The sequence below is a fragment of the Molossus molossus genome, unplaced genomic scaffold, assembly GCF_014108415.1.
Source record: "Molossus molossus isolate mMolMol1 unplaced genomic scaffold, mMolMol1.p scaffold_m16_p_8, whole genome shotgun sequence".
Lineage (NCBI taxonomy): Eukaryota > Metazoa > Chordata > Mammalia > Chiroptera > Molossidae > Molossus > Molossus molossus.
The window spans coordinates 15,132,268-15,151,381 of NW_023425402.1; the positions used below are offsets into that span (position 1 = coordinate 15,132,268).

The following is a 19,114-nucleotide window of genomic DNA, read 5'->3' on the forward strand; positions in this document are numbered from 1 at the left end:
GTGCCCTGACTGGGAATCAAACCGGTGACCTCTTGGTGCATGGGTCAACACTCAATCACTTAGCCACACTGGCCAGGCAGGTACTAACTCTTTTAACTCTCACATCAGCCCTATCAAGTAGTACCATTATTATATCCCCATTGTACAGATGAGGAAACTGAGGGACAGAGGAGTTGGATAACTTGCCCAAAGTCACTAAGTAGTAAGTGGTGGAGTGAGGATAAAAACCCAGGCAGTCTGGCAGTATGTGACTCTGCGTCTCAGAGGCCACTGGAATATTTAATGAGTTAGTGACCAAGATATTTTGAATGAATAAATGAGTTAATGAGGTTTCATCAAAGGAACCAAGAGAGACCCCAAACCTCCCCAAGGAGACCAATAAATAATGGGAGATAAGTTGTCATTGAATCACCTGCACAGGCCCAAGATTAGGTCATTTGCGAAATACAAGGGCTAGTCCGTTCCCCAACGGTCAAGGAAGGAAGCTTCTGCTCTCGGCAGAGGAGCACTTTGGTCCCTGGGTGGGGGGGACTCCACAGCAGAGACAGGAGTACTGTCTGGGTTCTGTCAAGTGCCTAAAGGCAACAAACATCCCACTAGATTATACAAGTCACTCTGCTTATTCGTGATAACCCAGTAATCTTTATAACCATTTTCATCTCAAGCCCTCCGACACAGAAAGAAGATACTTTGAATTTGAATGGGGGAGGGGGGGTGCCTGGTTAGACGTGGCAGAGTCCACTGTACATTTACAAATGAACATTTGGTCTGTAGCTTGACCCTCCTGAAGGAGCTCACAGGCTGCTCCATGCAAACACTACACCCTGTGTGGTCAGACATGGGTCGACCACCTAGAGCTGCTTCAGTGCCATTTACCCCACAACCACATTCCAGGAAGCTCAGGAAGAAAACAGGTGAAAATGTTTATTTCTCACAGGACACTGTTCCCCAGCCCCTGGACCCCAAGCCCCCCATCAACAAAGGCGCAGTTTTGGGAACTGCTCCATTCATGAGCCCCACTGCGGCTGGCGGCCGGGCTCTGCTCACACAAAGTTCTGAGCAATGGCCAGCACCTTGGAAAACTCGCCTTCCCTCTGGCGCAGGCTGGTAGGGATGGGTGTCTTAATTCGGGTCCCCACAGGGTTCCCATTGTCCTCAATGAGGACCACGTTATTGGAGTCAAACCTAGGGGTCATGCGAGGACCGGGCATGCGATGGCCCACAATGAGCGCCTTTTTCTTCTGTCCCTTGATGGCCAGCAGTATCCGGTCACCCACCTTGCCCACCCCACTCTTGTTATAGACGTGGATGCAACGAGGAGGGCGGTGGTATGGGGTGTTGCCCAGGGCACTGTTGTCCACCACACGCACCCGCGTCATCTTCTGAATTGCTCTGAGGGTCCCGCTGGTGCTGGTGGGAAAGAAAAAAGTCTGAGGTCTGCGTCTCTCCTGGTCCGGGTGCAGAGGCCTCTGGGGGCCAGGCTCGGGAGAGAGTGCGCATTAGTAACAACACGCCGAACAGAGAGCCCAGGGCTCCGACAGAAAGTCAGGGCTTCTGAGGACTTCTCGGTACCCAAGACAGTTTCCACGCAGACAAAACCTGCTGTGTCAGGTCAAGATCTCCATTTGGGTGGGTTTTAAAGAGAACCCGCTCTTCTGTTGCAACAAACTTCATGGCAGCCTCAATTTAAAGCCTGTGGTTTCCAAAAGGACTCTCAGTGTTAAGGGAACACCTTATGGGCCAGGCCTCACCCACTGCCTACCTTGCGAAACCTGCTCCCCCAGAGCATGCTGATCCCCACATTTTCTTACCTACATGTGGCTGGGAACCAGGAGATATGAGTGAGTAGGTATGCCAAGGGAGCCCCTTAACACAACACAGCAGAAACTGGAAATAGGGCAAGGTAACAACAATCTTTTGTTTTAATGCATTTTTCCCCACAAGAAAGAAATTTTTTATCTTATTTTTTATTTTATGAATTTTTTTTTAAATGGGTACCCATTAAAGGCAGATAAGCTATTATTAAGTAATCTGATGAGAGTGGGGTTTGCATTTTCCTGATGCTAACACCGTAAGTGCTGGTGTTCTCCAGGGTAATCCTCTCGTCTCCTTCCACGTGCCTCCTCTGGGCGGTTTTATCTATTCCCATTGCTTCCAACTAGTAAATTCCATCTCCAGCCCCACTTGTCTCCAGTGTTCTAGTCCTGCATTTCCGTTCTAAACTCACAGTGTGTCCTACAGATGCTGCAAACTCAGGGGTCCCACACCGACCTCCCTGCCTCCCCTTGCAATCCCCCCCTGTGGCTGCATTTCCTATGGAGATAATGGCTTCCCAGAAAGTCCAGCCCCCAAGTCACACACCTCTCTCTCCATCAACATCCACTGCTGCCAAGTCCTACTGATACTACCTCCCAAGCATCTCTGTGCTCTCCCTCCACCCCATCGACACTTCTGAATTCAGCAGCTCACTCTCTTACACCAAGGTGATTACATTAGTGTCCTAACTGGTTCCCACTCTACCAACTAAGAGCTCTTTTTAGAATATAAAACTGGGGCCACTCCCCTGCTTAGAAGTGTTCGATGGTTCCCCACTGTCTACACTGTCAACAACCTGGCCCCAATTTACCAACCTTCTGAGGTCCGTCATCTCCCACCACTATACACTGGCTCTGGGCCCCGGTGGCCAGCAGGCCCTGCTCTCCAAGCACATCACCACTCTCAGCCCCCCTGGAGGCCTGCACAGGCCCTGCTCCCTCTTCCCTTCCGGCAGGGCTGCTTCCACTCTCCCTTCCTGCTCCTCCTCCATTAGCAGCTCTGGTCTCAGGCCTTCAACAGCACCATACAAACCTCTATTATTATACTTGTCACATTTCCTTAGAGTTATTTGTTTCAAGTTTGCTCCCATGGCCAACTGTGAGAACTCTTTCAGGGCAGGAAGCAATTCTTATTCATCTCTCTATGACCAACCCCAGACACAGTGCTCAGTCAACGCTCGTGAAATGAGTGCACAAACGGGGCCAAAAGGCATGTTTGCCAACAGGAATGCACCCCATGCTCTCCCCCTGGTTCAGCATCTAAAAGGAGGGGAGGTTGTCACACTTCCATCATGCTTGAGTTCTTGGTAGTAAGCATGTAACTTTTAAAAAATGATTCCATTTTTAAAAGAGAAGGTTTTAATGCACTGGGGGAATCACAGAGTTGAGAGATGTCAGATTCACTGCAAGTCTGGCAAGGAATGAACAGTTTCGTCTTCCACCAGACGCCATTCCCTAGCCTGCCTCCCACAGCGCCGTCACCTCCTCACCTGTGCCCCTCACCGGACCTCACTAAGCCCCAGCTCAGTCTGATTCCTCCGGCTTCCCTGACCCCAAGCCCACCTCCCTGAGTTTCCACTCCTGTTCTAATCACCACAATGCCCAGCCCTGATGGGAGGCTATTCAAAGGTGCAGCTTTAAGAACTTAATGGGAAAAGTTACCTTAAACAGCGCTGGCTGAGTGCTCTGCTCACGTGGGTGAAAGGACCCCACAGCCCAGGAAAGAAAGCCATGGGATCCCCAGAGGGCAAACCCTGCAGAGAAAGAAAGGGGAAAGTGTTTATTTTTAAGTCAGTGTCCTTACTCAGAGCCAGTTTGTTTTTTTTTATAACGAACTGTTGGGGCCCTGGCTGGTTTGGCTCAGCAGTTAGAGCGTCAGACTGTGGACCAAAGAGTCGCAGATCTGATTACCGGTCAAGGGCATGTACCTCGGTTGCAGGTTCGATCCCCGGCCCTGGTCAGGGTTATGCGGGAAGCAGGATATCGATGTGTCTCTCTCACATTGATCTTTCTCTCTCTCTCTCTCCTCCCTCTCTTCCACTCTATCTAAAAAAATAAAAATCAATGGAAAAATATCCTCAGGTGAGGATCAAAAAAAAAAAAAAAAGAGAGAGAGAGAGAGAAAATAAACAAATAAATAAAAGGCTGTTGGGGACTTGTGTGGGAGGTGGCACTTCCAGCCCAAGATCATTAGTCACTAAATATAAATCTTAGTGGTTAAAAGATATGCAGATGATTAGCTGGAACTCCAACTACAATTCTGCTGACTCATATTGTAACAGGGGTCAGCGAGCTGGAATGACCCACAACAGTTCTCACTGTAAGTCTCAGCACAGAGAATGCCGTTATTAGCACATCACTTCCACAGGCCAGAGGAAAGCATCAGTCCTCTGCTACACACCCAGCCAGCGACCACTTTCCAAGTCCTCTGCAGAAGAAAACCTGCACACGATTGCCCTTGTTGACACTCGTGGCCTCCTGAAGCCAGAACTTTCACTCCCTGAAAGAAAGCAGATGATCTGAGCAGCTGCCCAGGTTGTCTGTCACATCACCTTTCCCCCAGATGTATAAGCCAGAACACCTGGACAGCTCAAGGCTAGCAAAGTAGAACCAAACGATGCCCTTGCCAAGTTACTGACCAAGGTCTCTATTTGGGTCAGTCTCCCAAGCAACATTATAACACAGAAAAACTACCTACCCACACTGCGGCCAAACGTTGGGTTTAGGAGAGCAAGGTGGGGGTAAAAGAGCAAATCCCAACCCAACACTGATCATTCCACCTTGCAGAACCTCAACCCGTGGCTCCCTAGAACCAATGAACATGACAATCCCATTTCTGGCATCAGTTAGGGGCGTGTTTAAGAGAAAACCTATAGCCAGGTAGTATTTCCAAATGCAAAACATGCCTGTTCTCCCTCCAGATGTTTGGCTGCAGAGGGCCTCATCCGAGAGCTCTGCTGAGAGAGGCCTCTACCACTGGAGTATTTACTTACAGCTTTGCCTTGCCTAAGTTCAAAGCACCTCAGATAAGACTTTATTTCATAAGGGCGGGGGAAACCCCTCTATTTACTTCCACAGGAATATCCAGACACTTCAGAAATGCTTTTAACTATAATTTAGCCTCAAATCACAAGCTTGCTCTCCAGTGTTTTCTTTTGAACAACGCAGTAAGCATTGGCCAAAATTGAATTATGGTCAGAAAATTAAGAACAAAAGGAGTGAGCTCACTTCTGACATCCGACACACAGCATTAAGGACTCTGAGAGGAGGCAAGTTTCACCTCGACAGCTGGTAACCCTACAGAAGGAGCTAGGAGGGAGCGTTGGTTTTCCCGTCTGTAACACATACGCACAAGATGCTCATGACATAAGCCACTCCAAGCACAGAGCAGTGCTGGGCACTCAGCAGTCATCGTCATCATCATCTAGTCACCTCATTTCCCAGATTAGGAGCCTGAGATACAGAGAGATGAAGTGACTTATTATAAAGCCCCACAACTAGCCAAGGTCAGAACCATGACCCAAAGTGGACCCAGCTTCCGTCCAAGGTTCTTTTTACCACGCCCCACAGCCTCACTGTACCATACAAAACTCACTTCACACAAGGAAGCTCAGGGTAAAAAGCAGCTCTAAGGGTGATCTGGTCTTTTTCTGTTTCCTTTATGAAAAATTGAGTAGTTATAATGTATCAGGCACTACACTAAATGCTTTACATTACCATCTCATGTAAGCCTCGGAGAACTCTATCAAATGGGCGCTATTATTAGCCCCATTTTGTACATGAGGAAATGAAGCCCAGAGAGGGTCATATGGTCAAGGTCATACAGCTGGGAATGACAAAGCCGCAACCTGAACCCAGGCAGTCAGCTTCCGGAACCCATGCTCTTCGCCCACATGTTAACAGGGTAACTTTAATGTAAACATTAATATTTTTCCAACTGTTAAATCATCCTTATTCCTTATTCCTTCAAGAACAGTGACACCGCAAACATTTTACTCATACCCAACTCAACACTTGCTGGGTCAACTGAAATGCAGACGGACACCAGGGGAAAATATTCACTTTAACTCAATTTAAGTTGTAAGGACAATGTGCGGTGTCAGTGGCAAGAAGAGCTCTATACTTGAGCAAGAGCTGAAAAGTGGCTTTACAAAAAATAAAATAAAAAACCAACAACATAGCTCTGAAAAACAGTCCTTGGGGTCCAGGCTGCAGTTACCTCCAATCTCAGCCAAGCTTTCCCATCGGATGGGGCCCTTGCTCTGCCTCCCGGAGAGAGGAGGCGCCTCGGCTACTCCACAGAACCCTCAAGACGGGCTAGCACCACCCACACTTCCTCCCCTGAGGAGACACCCTGCCTCTTCACACCACTCAGCTTCCTCAATAGCACTCGTGTTAGTACAAGAATGGCAGAAGTGCCCAGGGGCTTCCCAGAACTTTCCTGACTTGGGTATAACAAACCCATCACTCAAGGTGCCTCCCTAAACTCTTCAGGGCAGTTTGCGCGCAAACCCAAACCCAGGCCTCTCAGTGCCTCGCTCACAAGGCTGCCAGCCCATGCCCATCTCTACCCAGCTAAGTCTGGCCTGGCTCCAGGTGCAGCTCCTCCGTGAAGCTTTGTGTAAAACTGCGGCCAGATGCCACCCCTCCTGAGCACTGCAGACATCTGGGCATCCCGTGCCAAAGGAACTCTCATTGCTCCAAACTCAAACACTGAATACATTTAGATATTTAAAAAAATAAATAAATAAAGCTGATATCCCTAAACATTCTAGTTCTTGCTACGTACTACCTCAAACTCAGAAAGAACAGAAATCTTGATAACCTGGCATCTGAACTCACTGCAGGACTAAGGAATCACACAGACTCAGGTTATGAGGATTACTTGCACTGTCCTCAAACACAGGAGTAACACATTCCCATCTCCAGGGAGCACTTATGTTCTCACAAGAAAGGGCCTGATTCAAAGCCTTTTCACTAGCTTTTGGTGGACCTAATGATGATCGTCAGACCCAAAGGATAGCAGATATCATATGGACAACAGTAAGCCTTCCTATGAACTTGAAAGCACAAAAGAACCATATATATTCACTTATTGCGCATATATCTCTCATTCCTTAAAAAAAAAAAAAAAGTCTCTGGTCACCTCTACTCCCACCCAGCAAAAGCCCTCCATAGGTATTCATGGAGCAGTGCAACAAACTCTTGTTGAATAAAATAAATGAAGGAGCCAATGAAAAGACATCTCCACTCATGGCTCCAGGCACACCATCAACCAGGGACAAACGTGTTAGGAGAACTGTGGTGCTGGTCGTGGGAGGATTAGCTCATGCTATGTTTGCAGGCCCCTGGAATCATCTTCCAGGCCTGGTGCCTACACTGCCCACTGGGGGAAAACATCTAATGCCACCACTAAATAACTGGTTTGAATCCGGGAAAAATAAAGGAGGCAGCAATTTACTTCAAAGCAACTCTGATTGGCCTTGATGTTATTTCCTAAGTCCATCCTGTAGACACAGGCCCTGGTTCACTTCAGATGTAGTCTATACATGATGCTTTGTTTCAACACCGAGTCTTACGTTTGCACAGAAAGTAACCCCGATGACATTTCCTCCTCTACAACACTCTCCCTCAGAGGAGGCCAGGGATTCAGAAAGCTCCAGGGCCAGCGATGGCTTTTCATGCCACGTTCTAGTCAGCACTGAGTACTGCCCTTCAGGCTTAGACTATGAATCACAACCTCTCCAGAAGGAAGGGGAGGGGAGGAAACAAGGAGGGTGGGCAAATGGAAGGGAGGGAGAAAGAAGGCAGGGAGGGAGGAAAAAAGGGAGGCAGGGAGGGAAGGAAGGGAAGGAAGAGAAGAAAAGGAAAAGAAAGGAGAGAAAGAAAAAAGAAAAGGAGAAGGATAAACTCCTTATAATCCCCAAGAACCATGTGCATTTCCCACCCTGGTTTAAGATCTCTCTTTAGTGGGGAGGGGAGGGGAGGGGTGTATCAGTGGGGGAAAAAGGAGAAACATCTGTAACAAAAATAAATAAATTAATTAAAAAAAAAAAAAAAGATCCCCCTTCAGTTGTGGGAGCCAGGGAGGACTGTACATTTCAGGTACACATAGGTAAGTTTTTCACTTGGCATCACCTTACAGGTCCCATTGGAAGGACGCTCAGTGAGGGCAGGGCGGTGCCTGCCTGCCTGCCCTCAATAGTGCTGCACATTCAGGACCGAGAACAGTGCCTGGCACACAAATGCAGCTCAGTGAGTATCTGTTCAATGAATAAAATTAATCTGCAATTGCACTTCTTCCTCCAGCTCCAGAAGGCTCCATATTGGGGATTAACTGCTGGTCTTTCTTTTGCCCTTCTCCTAGGCTCCCAGTGACTTGGGGGAGCCTCCTACACACTGATAAGTCATTTCTAACTAATTTTAATACACAGAGACTGAACTGAAAAAACAAACAAACAAAAAACACAAAGTGCCTACACCTCTGATGCTTTGTGGAAAACTGGAAATCACCATTACTTGAGAATCCTGAAAATGCACTTAGTATCACAGACTTATATTTAATTATACATTGTTTCCACAGGAACAATTTCCATCTTTAGGTGAGGAATGTTACATACATTTCAAAGGCTTTTCAACAGGAATGGCCTCTACAGAAAAGAGACTAAACAAATAAAAGTTCCACAATCATAAAGGAGTGCTTAAAGGAGAGTCTGTTACTAAGTAACAGTAAAGAAGCACTAACAAAAAGGACAAACTCCAAGCCTTGGGATGTAAATGTGCTTTTTAGCTAAAGCAGGAAAAAGCAGAGGCTTGGCAGCTTTGAGGAATCAGAAATCCCAGGACCATGCCATTTCCTGCAGGTTGCACCCCAATCATTCTGGACCAACAAGTACTTTTATTTGGTGTTGAAAAACTCATTTCTGTTTTGTTGCACCTTGATCCTCTTTCAGAATCTTTTTTTAACCTCACAAAAGTATAACATGTTACAATTCTCAGAGTACTTTCCCACAGACCACCTTCCTGGATGATTTCATTCCTGAGCACCCAATGGAAACACAAAGACAAGAACAACAATCTGGAGGGAACTGAATCAGCTAAAGATTTTGAATGGTTCTAGGGACTCAATAGCGTAAGTACCATTTTGCAGACTAGAAATGAAGTCTGAAATGCTAAGTGACTTGTTGACTTGTCCAAGATTAGAAGGCTGTTTCTATTACACCCTGCATAATACCTGCACAACTAAGATGCTGCTTTAACCACGAATAAAATTCACGGAAGAAAACACACCCCACACAGGGCAAGGATTCATTCTTCTCTATCAAGGCTGTCACATAACCTTTAAACACTCAGGAACTAAAACGTGGTCTTTTCAATAAATAACTGTGCTACACCCAGCACAGCCTAGGACAAAAGCTGAAGCTGGCCCTGGCCAGTTTGGCTCAGCGGTTGAGCATTGACCTGCAGACCAGAGAGTCCTGGGTTCAGTTCCCGCTAGGGGCACATACCACAAAAAAGAAAAGAAAAGAGCTGAAGCTGACCTGATTCCCCTGCCAAAGTGAGTCTTCACATTGTCACTATCAATAAACAAAGTAGCCCTGGGTAGCATGATGGGCTGTTTCTGCCTGGGCTGCCACTGAAGACCCCATTTCTCAATTTGATTCACAAAAGAAAAATGTTTCCAGGGCTCCTGTATTTGTTTATTCATTCACCTCTCCCCACCTTGTCAAAAAAGTATTTAAAGCTGTAGTCAGATAAATATATCTGACAATTCTCAATTATTCAAGTTGGTTTTTCAATGTGTACATTTTATCTTATTCTGGCTTTGCTCCCGTGATCCCCACTTCATAGGTATGCAAACAACTATAGTCCAGAAACAAGTTTGTAATAATCAGTATGGTCAAACGCAGAGAAAGCGCACAAAACAAAGTTCAGTTCTTCTCAATCACGTATTTCCTTCCTATTACCACGTCTAGTGAGCCTGTGGCCAGAAGCCAGGTTTATGGAGCTGTCAGGTGGAAAGATGGGCAGTGGAGGAAAGGAAAAGTCCCTGGACTCAAACAGGAAATGCTGCTGACAAAAGGCGTATCTCCTCCACCCCATCCTCTTCTCTTCTGCTAAGCCTGTGACCTTGAAATCAACTTCTCCAGGCTTCAATGACTCTCTGCCAAGCAAGTGTAATTGGGAAAAGTGAAGAGGCATGAAAGTGAACATGCTTTAGCTTTACTCATGTAAGTGATCATTTTAAAGTGAGGAATCCTAAAAAAATTCCAATATGGCAGCGGAGTGAATAGAAGCTACACAGACCGTCTCCCAGGACCAAACTGGAATTACAACTAAAATAAAGACAAATCATCAGGAAAAAAACAACAGAAAAGCAGCTTACAAGGATCATATAACCAGGGACACTGACTCGATCCTGGTAGGATTGTGGAGGCGTGAGAGGGGGGCTCCCACAGACAGCAGCAGCCTTAGCTGTGAACAGCGCCCTCGGGTTAAACTCCCAAGTGGCTCCACAGCGCAGAGCCGGGACAGACGCTAAAATAGCCACAGCCACTCACCTTGGGCTCCGGCAGAGGGAGGGCAGACTGGACTGGAACTGTGTGGGGACACTCGGGATTTGGAGGGCGCTCAGAGCTTTTGCTGAGTTGCAGCCACGCAGGACTGTGGCCATACTGCTCCTTCCCAGGGCTCTGGGGAGAGGTGGGGGCCCCTCCCTCAGAGATTCAACCCCACGCAGGTGGGCCATTGAAATGCAAATTGAGGCTCATTAACAACCAGCATCTGCCCCATCCTAGGGAAATTCCCTTACTCCAAGCACCTGAGGGAGTTTTTCATTCACCTAAGAACCCAAGGCTCTTCAGGTAACTGCTACTGATAGCCTCCAGGCAAAAAGCTAGAGGGTAACTGAACCATTTCTGGGCTAGCAACTATAACCTGGAAAGTAAGATTTGACAGTGGTGTTTAACGTGGGTTCTCCCTTCCTCATCCAAACCCAGGCAAGGTAGCCACAAACAGCAGAACACCAACACCCACAGGGAAATTTGGCAGGCTCCAAAGCCCACTGTGATAGCCAGAATGGTGAAACAAAGAAACAAATTCCAAATGAAAGAACAAGAGACCTCTACCAAAGATGAGAAAAATGTGGAGCAGTTAAGCAAGTTAACAGAGCTAGAATTCAGAGCCATAATCTTGAGGAAGCTCAACAGCATGAGTAAGGACATCAACACCATGAATAAAGACATAGAAATGTTGAAAATCAACCAATTGGAAATTAAAAATCACCAAGAAGAAATCAAGAGTGACATATCCGAAATAAAGAACACATTGTAAGGTCAAAACAGCAGAGTAGAGGAAACGGAGAACTGTGGGACAACTGGAAACATAATAATATTCACATTATAGGAGTCCCCGAAGAAGAAAATGAGCAAGGGTTGGAGAATATATTTGAAGAAATAGTGACAGAAAACTTCCCTAATTTGGTGAAGGAAGAAGGCATTCAAGTTCAAGAAGCACAGAGAGCCTGAGTAAGAAGAACCCAAACAGGCCCACACCAGGACACATAGTAATTAAAGTGCCCAAAATTAAAGACAAAGTGAGAATCCTAAAAGCAGCAAGAGATAAGCAACAGGTTACCTACAAAGGAAACCCCATAAGGCTCTCAGCTGACTTCTCACAAGAAACACTACAGGCCAGAAGGGAATGGCATGAAGTAATCAAGGTCATGAAAAACAAGGATCTGAATCCAAGGCTACTCTACCCAGCAAGGCTATCATTCAAAATAGGTCAAATAAAGAGCTTTCCAGACAAAAAAAAAGGCTAAGGGAATACATTAGCACTAAATCAGCACTGCAAGAAATGTTAAAAGGACTGCTGTAATTAGCAGAAGAAATAGGAAGAAAAATACAACCAAGCTAAGCAAAAATGGCAATAAATAAATACATATCAATAATCACCTTAAATGTAAATGGACTGAAGGCTCTGATAAAAAGACACAGAGTAGCTGATTGGATAAGAAAGCATGACTCATCTATATGTTGTTTCAAGAGACCCACCTCACAACAAAAGACTCATGTAGGTTGAAAGTGAAGGGATTGAAATAAATCTTCCAAGCAAACTGAAAGGAAAAAAAAGGCTGGGATACCAATACTCACATCTGATAAAATAGATTTCAAAATGAAGGCCATTACTAGAGACAAAGAAGGCCACTACGTAATATTGAAAGGATCTATCCAACAGAAAGATATAACCTTAATAAACATATATGCACCCAATATAGGAGCACCAAAATATGTTAAAAATTTTCTGGAGGACTTCAAAGGAGAAATCGACAGCAATACAATCACAGCAGGGGCCTTCAACACCCCGCTGACATCACTGGATAGATCCTCTAGACAAAAAATTAGCAAGAAGCACTAGACCAAATGGATTTAATAGATATCTACAGAGAATTACACCCCAAAACTATAGAATTCACATTCTTCTCAAGTGCACATGGGACATTCTCAAAGATAGACCACATGACAGGACACAAACTAAATCTCTACAAGTTCAAGAAGACTGAAATCATATCAAGCATCTTCTCAGATCACAATAGCAAGAAACTAGAAATCAATTGCAACAAAAACATGCAAAGACATTTGAACACATGAAGGCTAAATAGCATGTTATTAAGCAATGAATGGGTTACCTACAAGATCAAGGAAGAAATTTAAAAATTCCTGGAAATCAATGAAAATGAACACAACAACACAAAATCCTTGGGATGCAGCAAAAGCAGTTCTGAGAGGGAAGTTCATAGCACTACAGGCCTACCTCAAGAAAGAAGAAAAATTCCTAATAGACTATCTAACCTCACAACTTAAAGAACTAGAAAGCAAAGAAAAAGAAAACACCAGAGCAAGTAGAAGGAAGGAAATAGTAAAGATCAGAGCAGAAATAAATAACATAGAGACCAAAAAAAAAAACAACAACAACAAAAAAAACAATTCAAAGGATCAATGAAACAAAGAGCTGGTTTTTCGAAAAGATAAACAAGATTGATGGACCCTTAGCTAGACTCACCAAGAAACAAAGAGAGAGAACCCAAATGCACAAAATCAGAAATGAAAGAGGAGAAGTAACAACTGACACCACAGAAATACAAAAGTTGTTAACAACTACTAGGAACAATTATATGGAAACAAATTCGACAATCTAAGCGAAATGGACAAATTTCTAGAAACACATAGTCTCCCAAAACTGGACCAGGAAGAGATAGAAAACTTGAACAGACCAATAACAACTAAGGAAATTGAAGAGGTAATCAAGATTCTCCCAGCAAACAAAAGCCCAGGCCCAGATGGGTTCACGGGGGAGTTTTACCGAACATTCAAAAAAGAACCAACACCCATTCTCCTCAAACTATTTCAAAAAATTCAAGAAGAAGGAAGACTTCCAAACTCGTTTTATGAGGCCAGCATAATTCTAATTCCAATACCATAAAAAGACACTACAAAGAAAGAAAACCACAGGCCAATATCCCTGATGAACATAGATGCCAAAATCCTGAACAAAATACTAGCAAATCGGATCCAGTAATACATCAAAAAAATTATTCACCATGACCAAGTGAGATTCATCCCAGGGCTGCAAGGCTGGTACAATGTTCGCAAATCAATAAATGTGATACACCACATAAATAAAATGAAGAATAAAAACCACATGATCATATCAATAGATGCTGAAAAAGCATTCAGCAATATCCAGCATCTATTTCTGATAAAAACGCTCAGCAATGTGGGAATAGAGGGATCATATCTCGACATAATAAAGGCCATATATGAAAGACCTACAGCCAACATCATACTCAATGGGCAAAAATTAAAAGCATTTCCCTTAAGAACAGAAACAAGACAGGGATCCCCACTTTCACCATTCGTATTTAACAGTACTAGAAGTCTTAGCCACAGCAATCAGACATGAAGAAAAAAATAAAAGGAATCCAAATTGGAAAGGAGTAATTGAAACTGTCATTATTTGCAGATGACATGATATTATACTGTACATAGAAAACCCTAAAGACTCCATCAAAAATCTACTAGACTTAATAAATGAATTTGGCAAAGTAGCAGGATACAAAATTAACATCAAGAAATCAGGCATTCTTATACACCAATGATGAACTCACAGAAAGAGAAACTGAAAAAACAATCCCATTTACCATTGTGGCAAAAAAATTAAGATACCTAGGAATAAACTTAACTAAAGAAGTAAAGGACCTATTTGCAGAAAACTACAGGTCATTGAAAAAAGAAATAGAGGCAGATATAAAAATGTGGAAGCACATACCCTGTTCATGGATTGGAAGAATTAACATAATTAAAATGTCCATATTACCCAAAGCAATTTATAGATTCAATGAAATTCCCATCAAAATACCAATGACATATTTCACAGAACTAGAACAAATACTTCAAAAGTTCATATGGAACCAAAAAAACCCCAAATAACCACAGCAATCTTGAAAAAGCAGGACAAAGTAGGTGGGATCACAATACCAGATATCAGGTTATACTACAAAGCGACTATAATCAAAACAACCTGGCCCTAGCCAGTTTGGCTCAGTGGTTGAGCATCGGCCTGCAGACCAGAGAGTCCCGGGTTCGGTTCCTGCTAGGGGCACGTACCACAAAAAAAACAAAACAAAACAAAACAGAAAACAGCCTGGTACTGGCACAAGAACAGGCATATGGACCAGTGGAACAGAAGAGAGAACCCAAAAATGGACCCAAGACATTATGCTCAATTAATATTTGACAAAGGAGGCAAGGGCATACAATGGAGTAAAGACAGCCTCTTTAATAAATGGTGTTGGGAAAATTGGACAGCTACATGCAAAAAAAATAGACCATCAACTTACACCATACACAAAAATAAACTCAAAATGGATAAAAGACTTAAATGTGACCCGTGAATCCATAAAATTCTAGAAGAAAATGTAGGCAACAAAATTTCGGACATCATACGCAGCAGAATTTTCACTGATACATCACCTAAGGCAACAGAAACAAAGGAAAAAATGAACACATGGGACTACATCAAACTCAAAGCTTTTGCAGAGCAAAAGAAACAACCAACAAAATGGAAAGGCAACCCACTGTGTGGGAGAGCATCACTGCCAATGATACATCAGATAAGGGGTTAATTTCCGAAATATATAGAGTACTCATACAACTCAACTAAAGGAAGACAAAGAACCTGATTAAAACATGGGCAGAGGAGCTGAATAGACACCTCTCCAAGCAGGACATACAAAAGGCCAAGAGACATATGAAGAAATGCTCAACATCACTCATCTTCAGAGAGATGCAAATTAAAACAACAATGAGGTATCACCTCACACCTGTCAGAATGGCCGCCATCAACAAATTATCAAACAAGTGTTGGCAAAGGTGAGGAGAAAAGGGGGACTCTAGTATACTGCTGGTGGGAATGCAGACTGGTGCAGCCACTATGGAAAACAATATAGTGTTACCTCAAAAAATTAAAAATTGAACTGCCATTTGACCCAGTGATCCCACTTCTAGGAATATACTCTAAGAGCCTGAAACACCAATCAGAAAGAATATATGTACCCCTATGTTCATAGCAGCACTATTTCCAATAGCCAAGATCTGGAAACAGCCCAAGTGTCCATCAGTAGAAGAATGGATAAAAAAGCTGTGGTACATATATACAATAGAGTACTATGCAGCTGTAAGAAAGAAAGATCTCTTATCCTTTGAGATGACATGGAGGGGCCTGGAAAGTATTATCCTAAGCAAAACAAGCCAAGCAGAAAACAACAAATGCTACATGATCTCACTTATTTGTGGAATATAATGAACATAACAGTCTGAGGAAAAGGGTAGACCCAGAGACGTGAAAGTAGGGTACAGAATGACAACCCTCAGAAGAGGGGGAGGTGGGGGTGGGAAGAGATAAACCACAGAACTTATATGCATGTACGCATAACCAATGGACATGGACAACAAAGCCGGCGACGGGGTGGGGGGGATGGGGAGGAGGGTGTCAATGGGGTAAAAAAGGAGAAACATCTGTAACAAAAATTTTAAAAAAAGAAAAAAGGCAAATAAAAAAAAAAGTGGGGAATCCCTTTCTGAATTAACCAGTAGAGACCAGGTCTGCAGGATAAGCAGTTTCCCAAAAACTCACCTGGAAGAACAGCCTCACTCCCTGATTCTCAGGACAGCACTATCAGTGTCTCTTTAAGATCACTCAGTCCTAAAAGAAGTGTTTTTCAGTTTCAAGTAAACATGGAAGAGTGCACCCTCTCTTTTCTAGGGAGATATCTATATCTATATATATTTACATATATATAGATATAGATATATAGATTTTTTAAAGTTTTTGACAGGGAGACTTTCCCACTCCTAGTTATTACCTTTCTTAATAAGAGAGCATATTACCTGACCCAGAGCAACATTGCTGGGATCTGAATCATGGTTCTCTCTTACATGCTGGTTGTTATTGTTAACACACATATAAAATCGCACCAGGGTGAGCTACCCAGAACAAACCACCAGCCCATAAAAAGGCTAAATTCATAACTTTGTTTTTGAGACCCTCTTAAGCTCCCACACAGCCATAAACACTCAACAACAGGAAAATCCACATAATGAGGGTCCAGGTGTCATAACCCCCAAGAGTGGAACAAGATAGGCTTTAGGAACTCTCGCATCATCTAAGATTCTAGTTGCTGAGGAGAGCCTTAATAATCATGTTCATTTCCCATGAGAGTACCTCCTGAAAAATGGACCCCAGAAAAGATTTTCACCATTCATATTCAGGGGTAATAATAAAACATTTTGGCCACTGTTCCTTCATGGATTCTACAATGCACTTAATTCTATCCTCATTTCGGGCTTTCTGAAATGTTTCCTCTTCTCTGTTAACATGTAGTGACCCTAATTAGGCACTGGCAGAAACAGATCAGGAAGCGAGCACATGTTCAGAATAATAATTGTATTATTAAAAATAATAATACATAATAAATGCCTTCAGTGATTCTCAAAGATCCAAAAACCAGGTAAGTATGACCTCCATTTCCCCTTTCCAGATATCCATTGCAAGTGCCATTTTGGCAATGGGTCATGGCAGCTTTACAACCATAAAATCAACTCAACATGTAAAAAGTTTCATAGGACCTGGCCAGTTTTGCTCAGTGGTTAGAGCATCAGACCATGGACCAATGAGTCATGGGTTTGATTCTGGTCAAGGGCACGTACCTCGGCTGCGGTCTGTCCCCAGCCCTGGTCGAGTCGTGCAGGAGGAAACAAGTTGATGTGTCTCTCACATCAATGTTTCTCTCTCTCCCTGTCTCCCACTCTATCTGATGACAAATGTAAAAAAAAAAAATCCTCTAGTGAGGATTAAAAAAAAAAGTTTCATAGGAAATATACATCCAAGAAGCTCTAAAGGTAAAATGAACAATTCTATCCAAGGGGGTGGGGGGAACTAGAGTGATGCCTTTTCATCTAAACTGCTTGCTCCCACCTAAAACAACTCTAAGAATCCAAAACTGCAAAAACAGCTCCCACCAAGCAGTCTGCCAAAGACAGCTTCACCCCATCTTCCTTTCTGCCCTCCTTAGGTAGGCCAGCCTATGTCCTACCCCAACCAAATCCTGTTCTTCAGTTGAACGCATTTCCCCTGAGTGAAGACCATCTTTCTTCTTGGGCAGTATCCTCCTGAAGAACAAGACCCACTCTGTTCTTTACTGTATTTTCCTGGTGTGCTAACTGCATCCTCTAGGACAGTTTTAAATTAGTAAGAACTCAGGTTAAGGAAGGCAAGAGGGCAAACAGGAGACCAATATGTTTCAAACGTTTCTGTTACACAGAGAAAGAAATATTTTTTTAACATCTCTTAATACATCACACATGAGTGTATACCTGAACCAAAATGACCCTTCCCAAGGACAATGCACTCTGATAGCTTCTATTTCTTTCTTTCTTTGTCTTTTTTCTCAATGATGGCCGTGACCCTCTAAACTGATCTCCAACTAATCAATGGGACTCAGTGTGAACTCACAGTCTGTACTCAGTTTGAACTGCAATAGATCAAACCTGATAGCCTCATTCCACAAGCTAGTAATGAACCCTTTAAAAAGCCAGCAGCCCACGGAGATACTGACATATCACAAGAACCAGACACACCCAGGTAGGCAGTGCCCTTCTCCTGTCCAGCAACCCAGGTTTAAGCATCTCCCAACCTCCCAGCTTTTCCCAATACCCAAAATGACTCTGTCATAGGCCCTTTTGTTAATCTCTGTATAAAATCAGTCTATATGCCATCTCTTAGGGTGGCAAAGTTCATTTACTGCCCGCTGTGAAAAGTAATACTTCCTTTTTTGACCCCAAATCAAGATTAAAGGGAAGAGAACCTTCCGGGAACCCAAAATTAAATGAACAAGTTGGTGCTCTGTACCTATTTGTGTGGGTGACATACTCCTATACACGTGTATGCGCGCGCGCGCACACACACACACACCCATCTATCCGGTCTTAATCCCGGGCAGATACAGCCTCTGGTGAAATGAGAAACCAGGGAACCCCCTGGAGCCGGGGAAGCACTCAACCGCCTGACAGAGAAAGCAGTGGACTCACTCTCCACACCACAAAAGCGCCTGACAAACAAGTCACAAAGTCATCTCCGGATCCAAACTGGGAAGGGGAGAGAGGACGAGAGACGCAGACAAACTCGAGGAGCTGCGCTGGAGTGACCGGCGGAGGACACCTCCCGAAGGCCTGACCGCAGCCCGCCCCACCCAGGCCGGCCCCAAGTCCCTGGGAAGGCAGGTGAGCGCCGGCCGGGGACGCGGGGCGCAGAGGTCACCCGAGCCCCGCCGCTCCTCGGGGTGGGAGGGAGGAGGATCCGGGTTAGGGGCCTCCCCTCCCACAGTCCCTGCGCCCTAAGGGGCCCACTATCAGCCCTCTCCGGCCTTTCCTCACCCACCCGGGGAAGTGCGCCTCCCCTACTGCAGGCAAGAAAAGCAGAGGGGAAGAGTTAGGAGCAGGACGCCCCCGCCCCCGCTCCATACCGCTCTTGCCGCCCGGGAATATCCCGCCGCGGGCCCCACCGGCCAAGCGCCGCCTCCCCTTGCACCCCACGCGGCCTCTCTCCCCGCGCCTGCGCGCCGGGCTCGGCCGGGAGGGCCGTGATCTGAGAGTGCGCGCGCGCCGTGCGTGTGCTGGCGTAGGGGGTGAGACTTGCATGGCCCCGCCCCTCCCTTCCCCTCCCTCCTCCCGCTCACCCTC

General features: G+C 44.7%; 1 protein-coding gene across 1 annotated transcript; it reads right to left on the reverse strand.

Annotated features, from left to right (window-relative positions):
- Positions 1-885: 885 nt before the first annotated feature.
- Positions 886-18,998, reverse strand: MRPL14 (mitochondrial ribosomal protein L14). Its single transcript, XM_036248031.1, has 3 exons — positions 18,898-18,998; positions 3,477-3,568; positions 886-1,410 (listed from the first exon to the last, which is right to left on the reverse strand). Exons 2-3 carry the CDS (start codon positions 3,545-3,547, stop codon positions 1,044-1,046), a joined length of 438 nt encoding a protein of 145 aa, XP_036103924.1. The 5' UTR covers positions 3,548-3,568; positions 18,898-18,998; the 3' UTR covers positions 886-1,043.
- Positions 18,999-19,114: the final 116 nt, after the last annotated feature.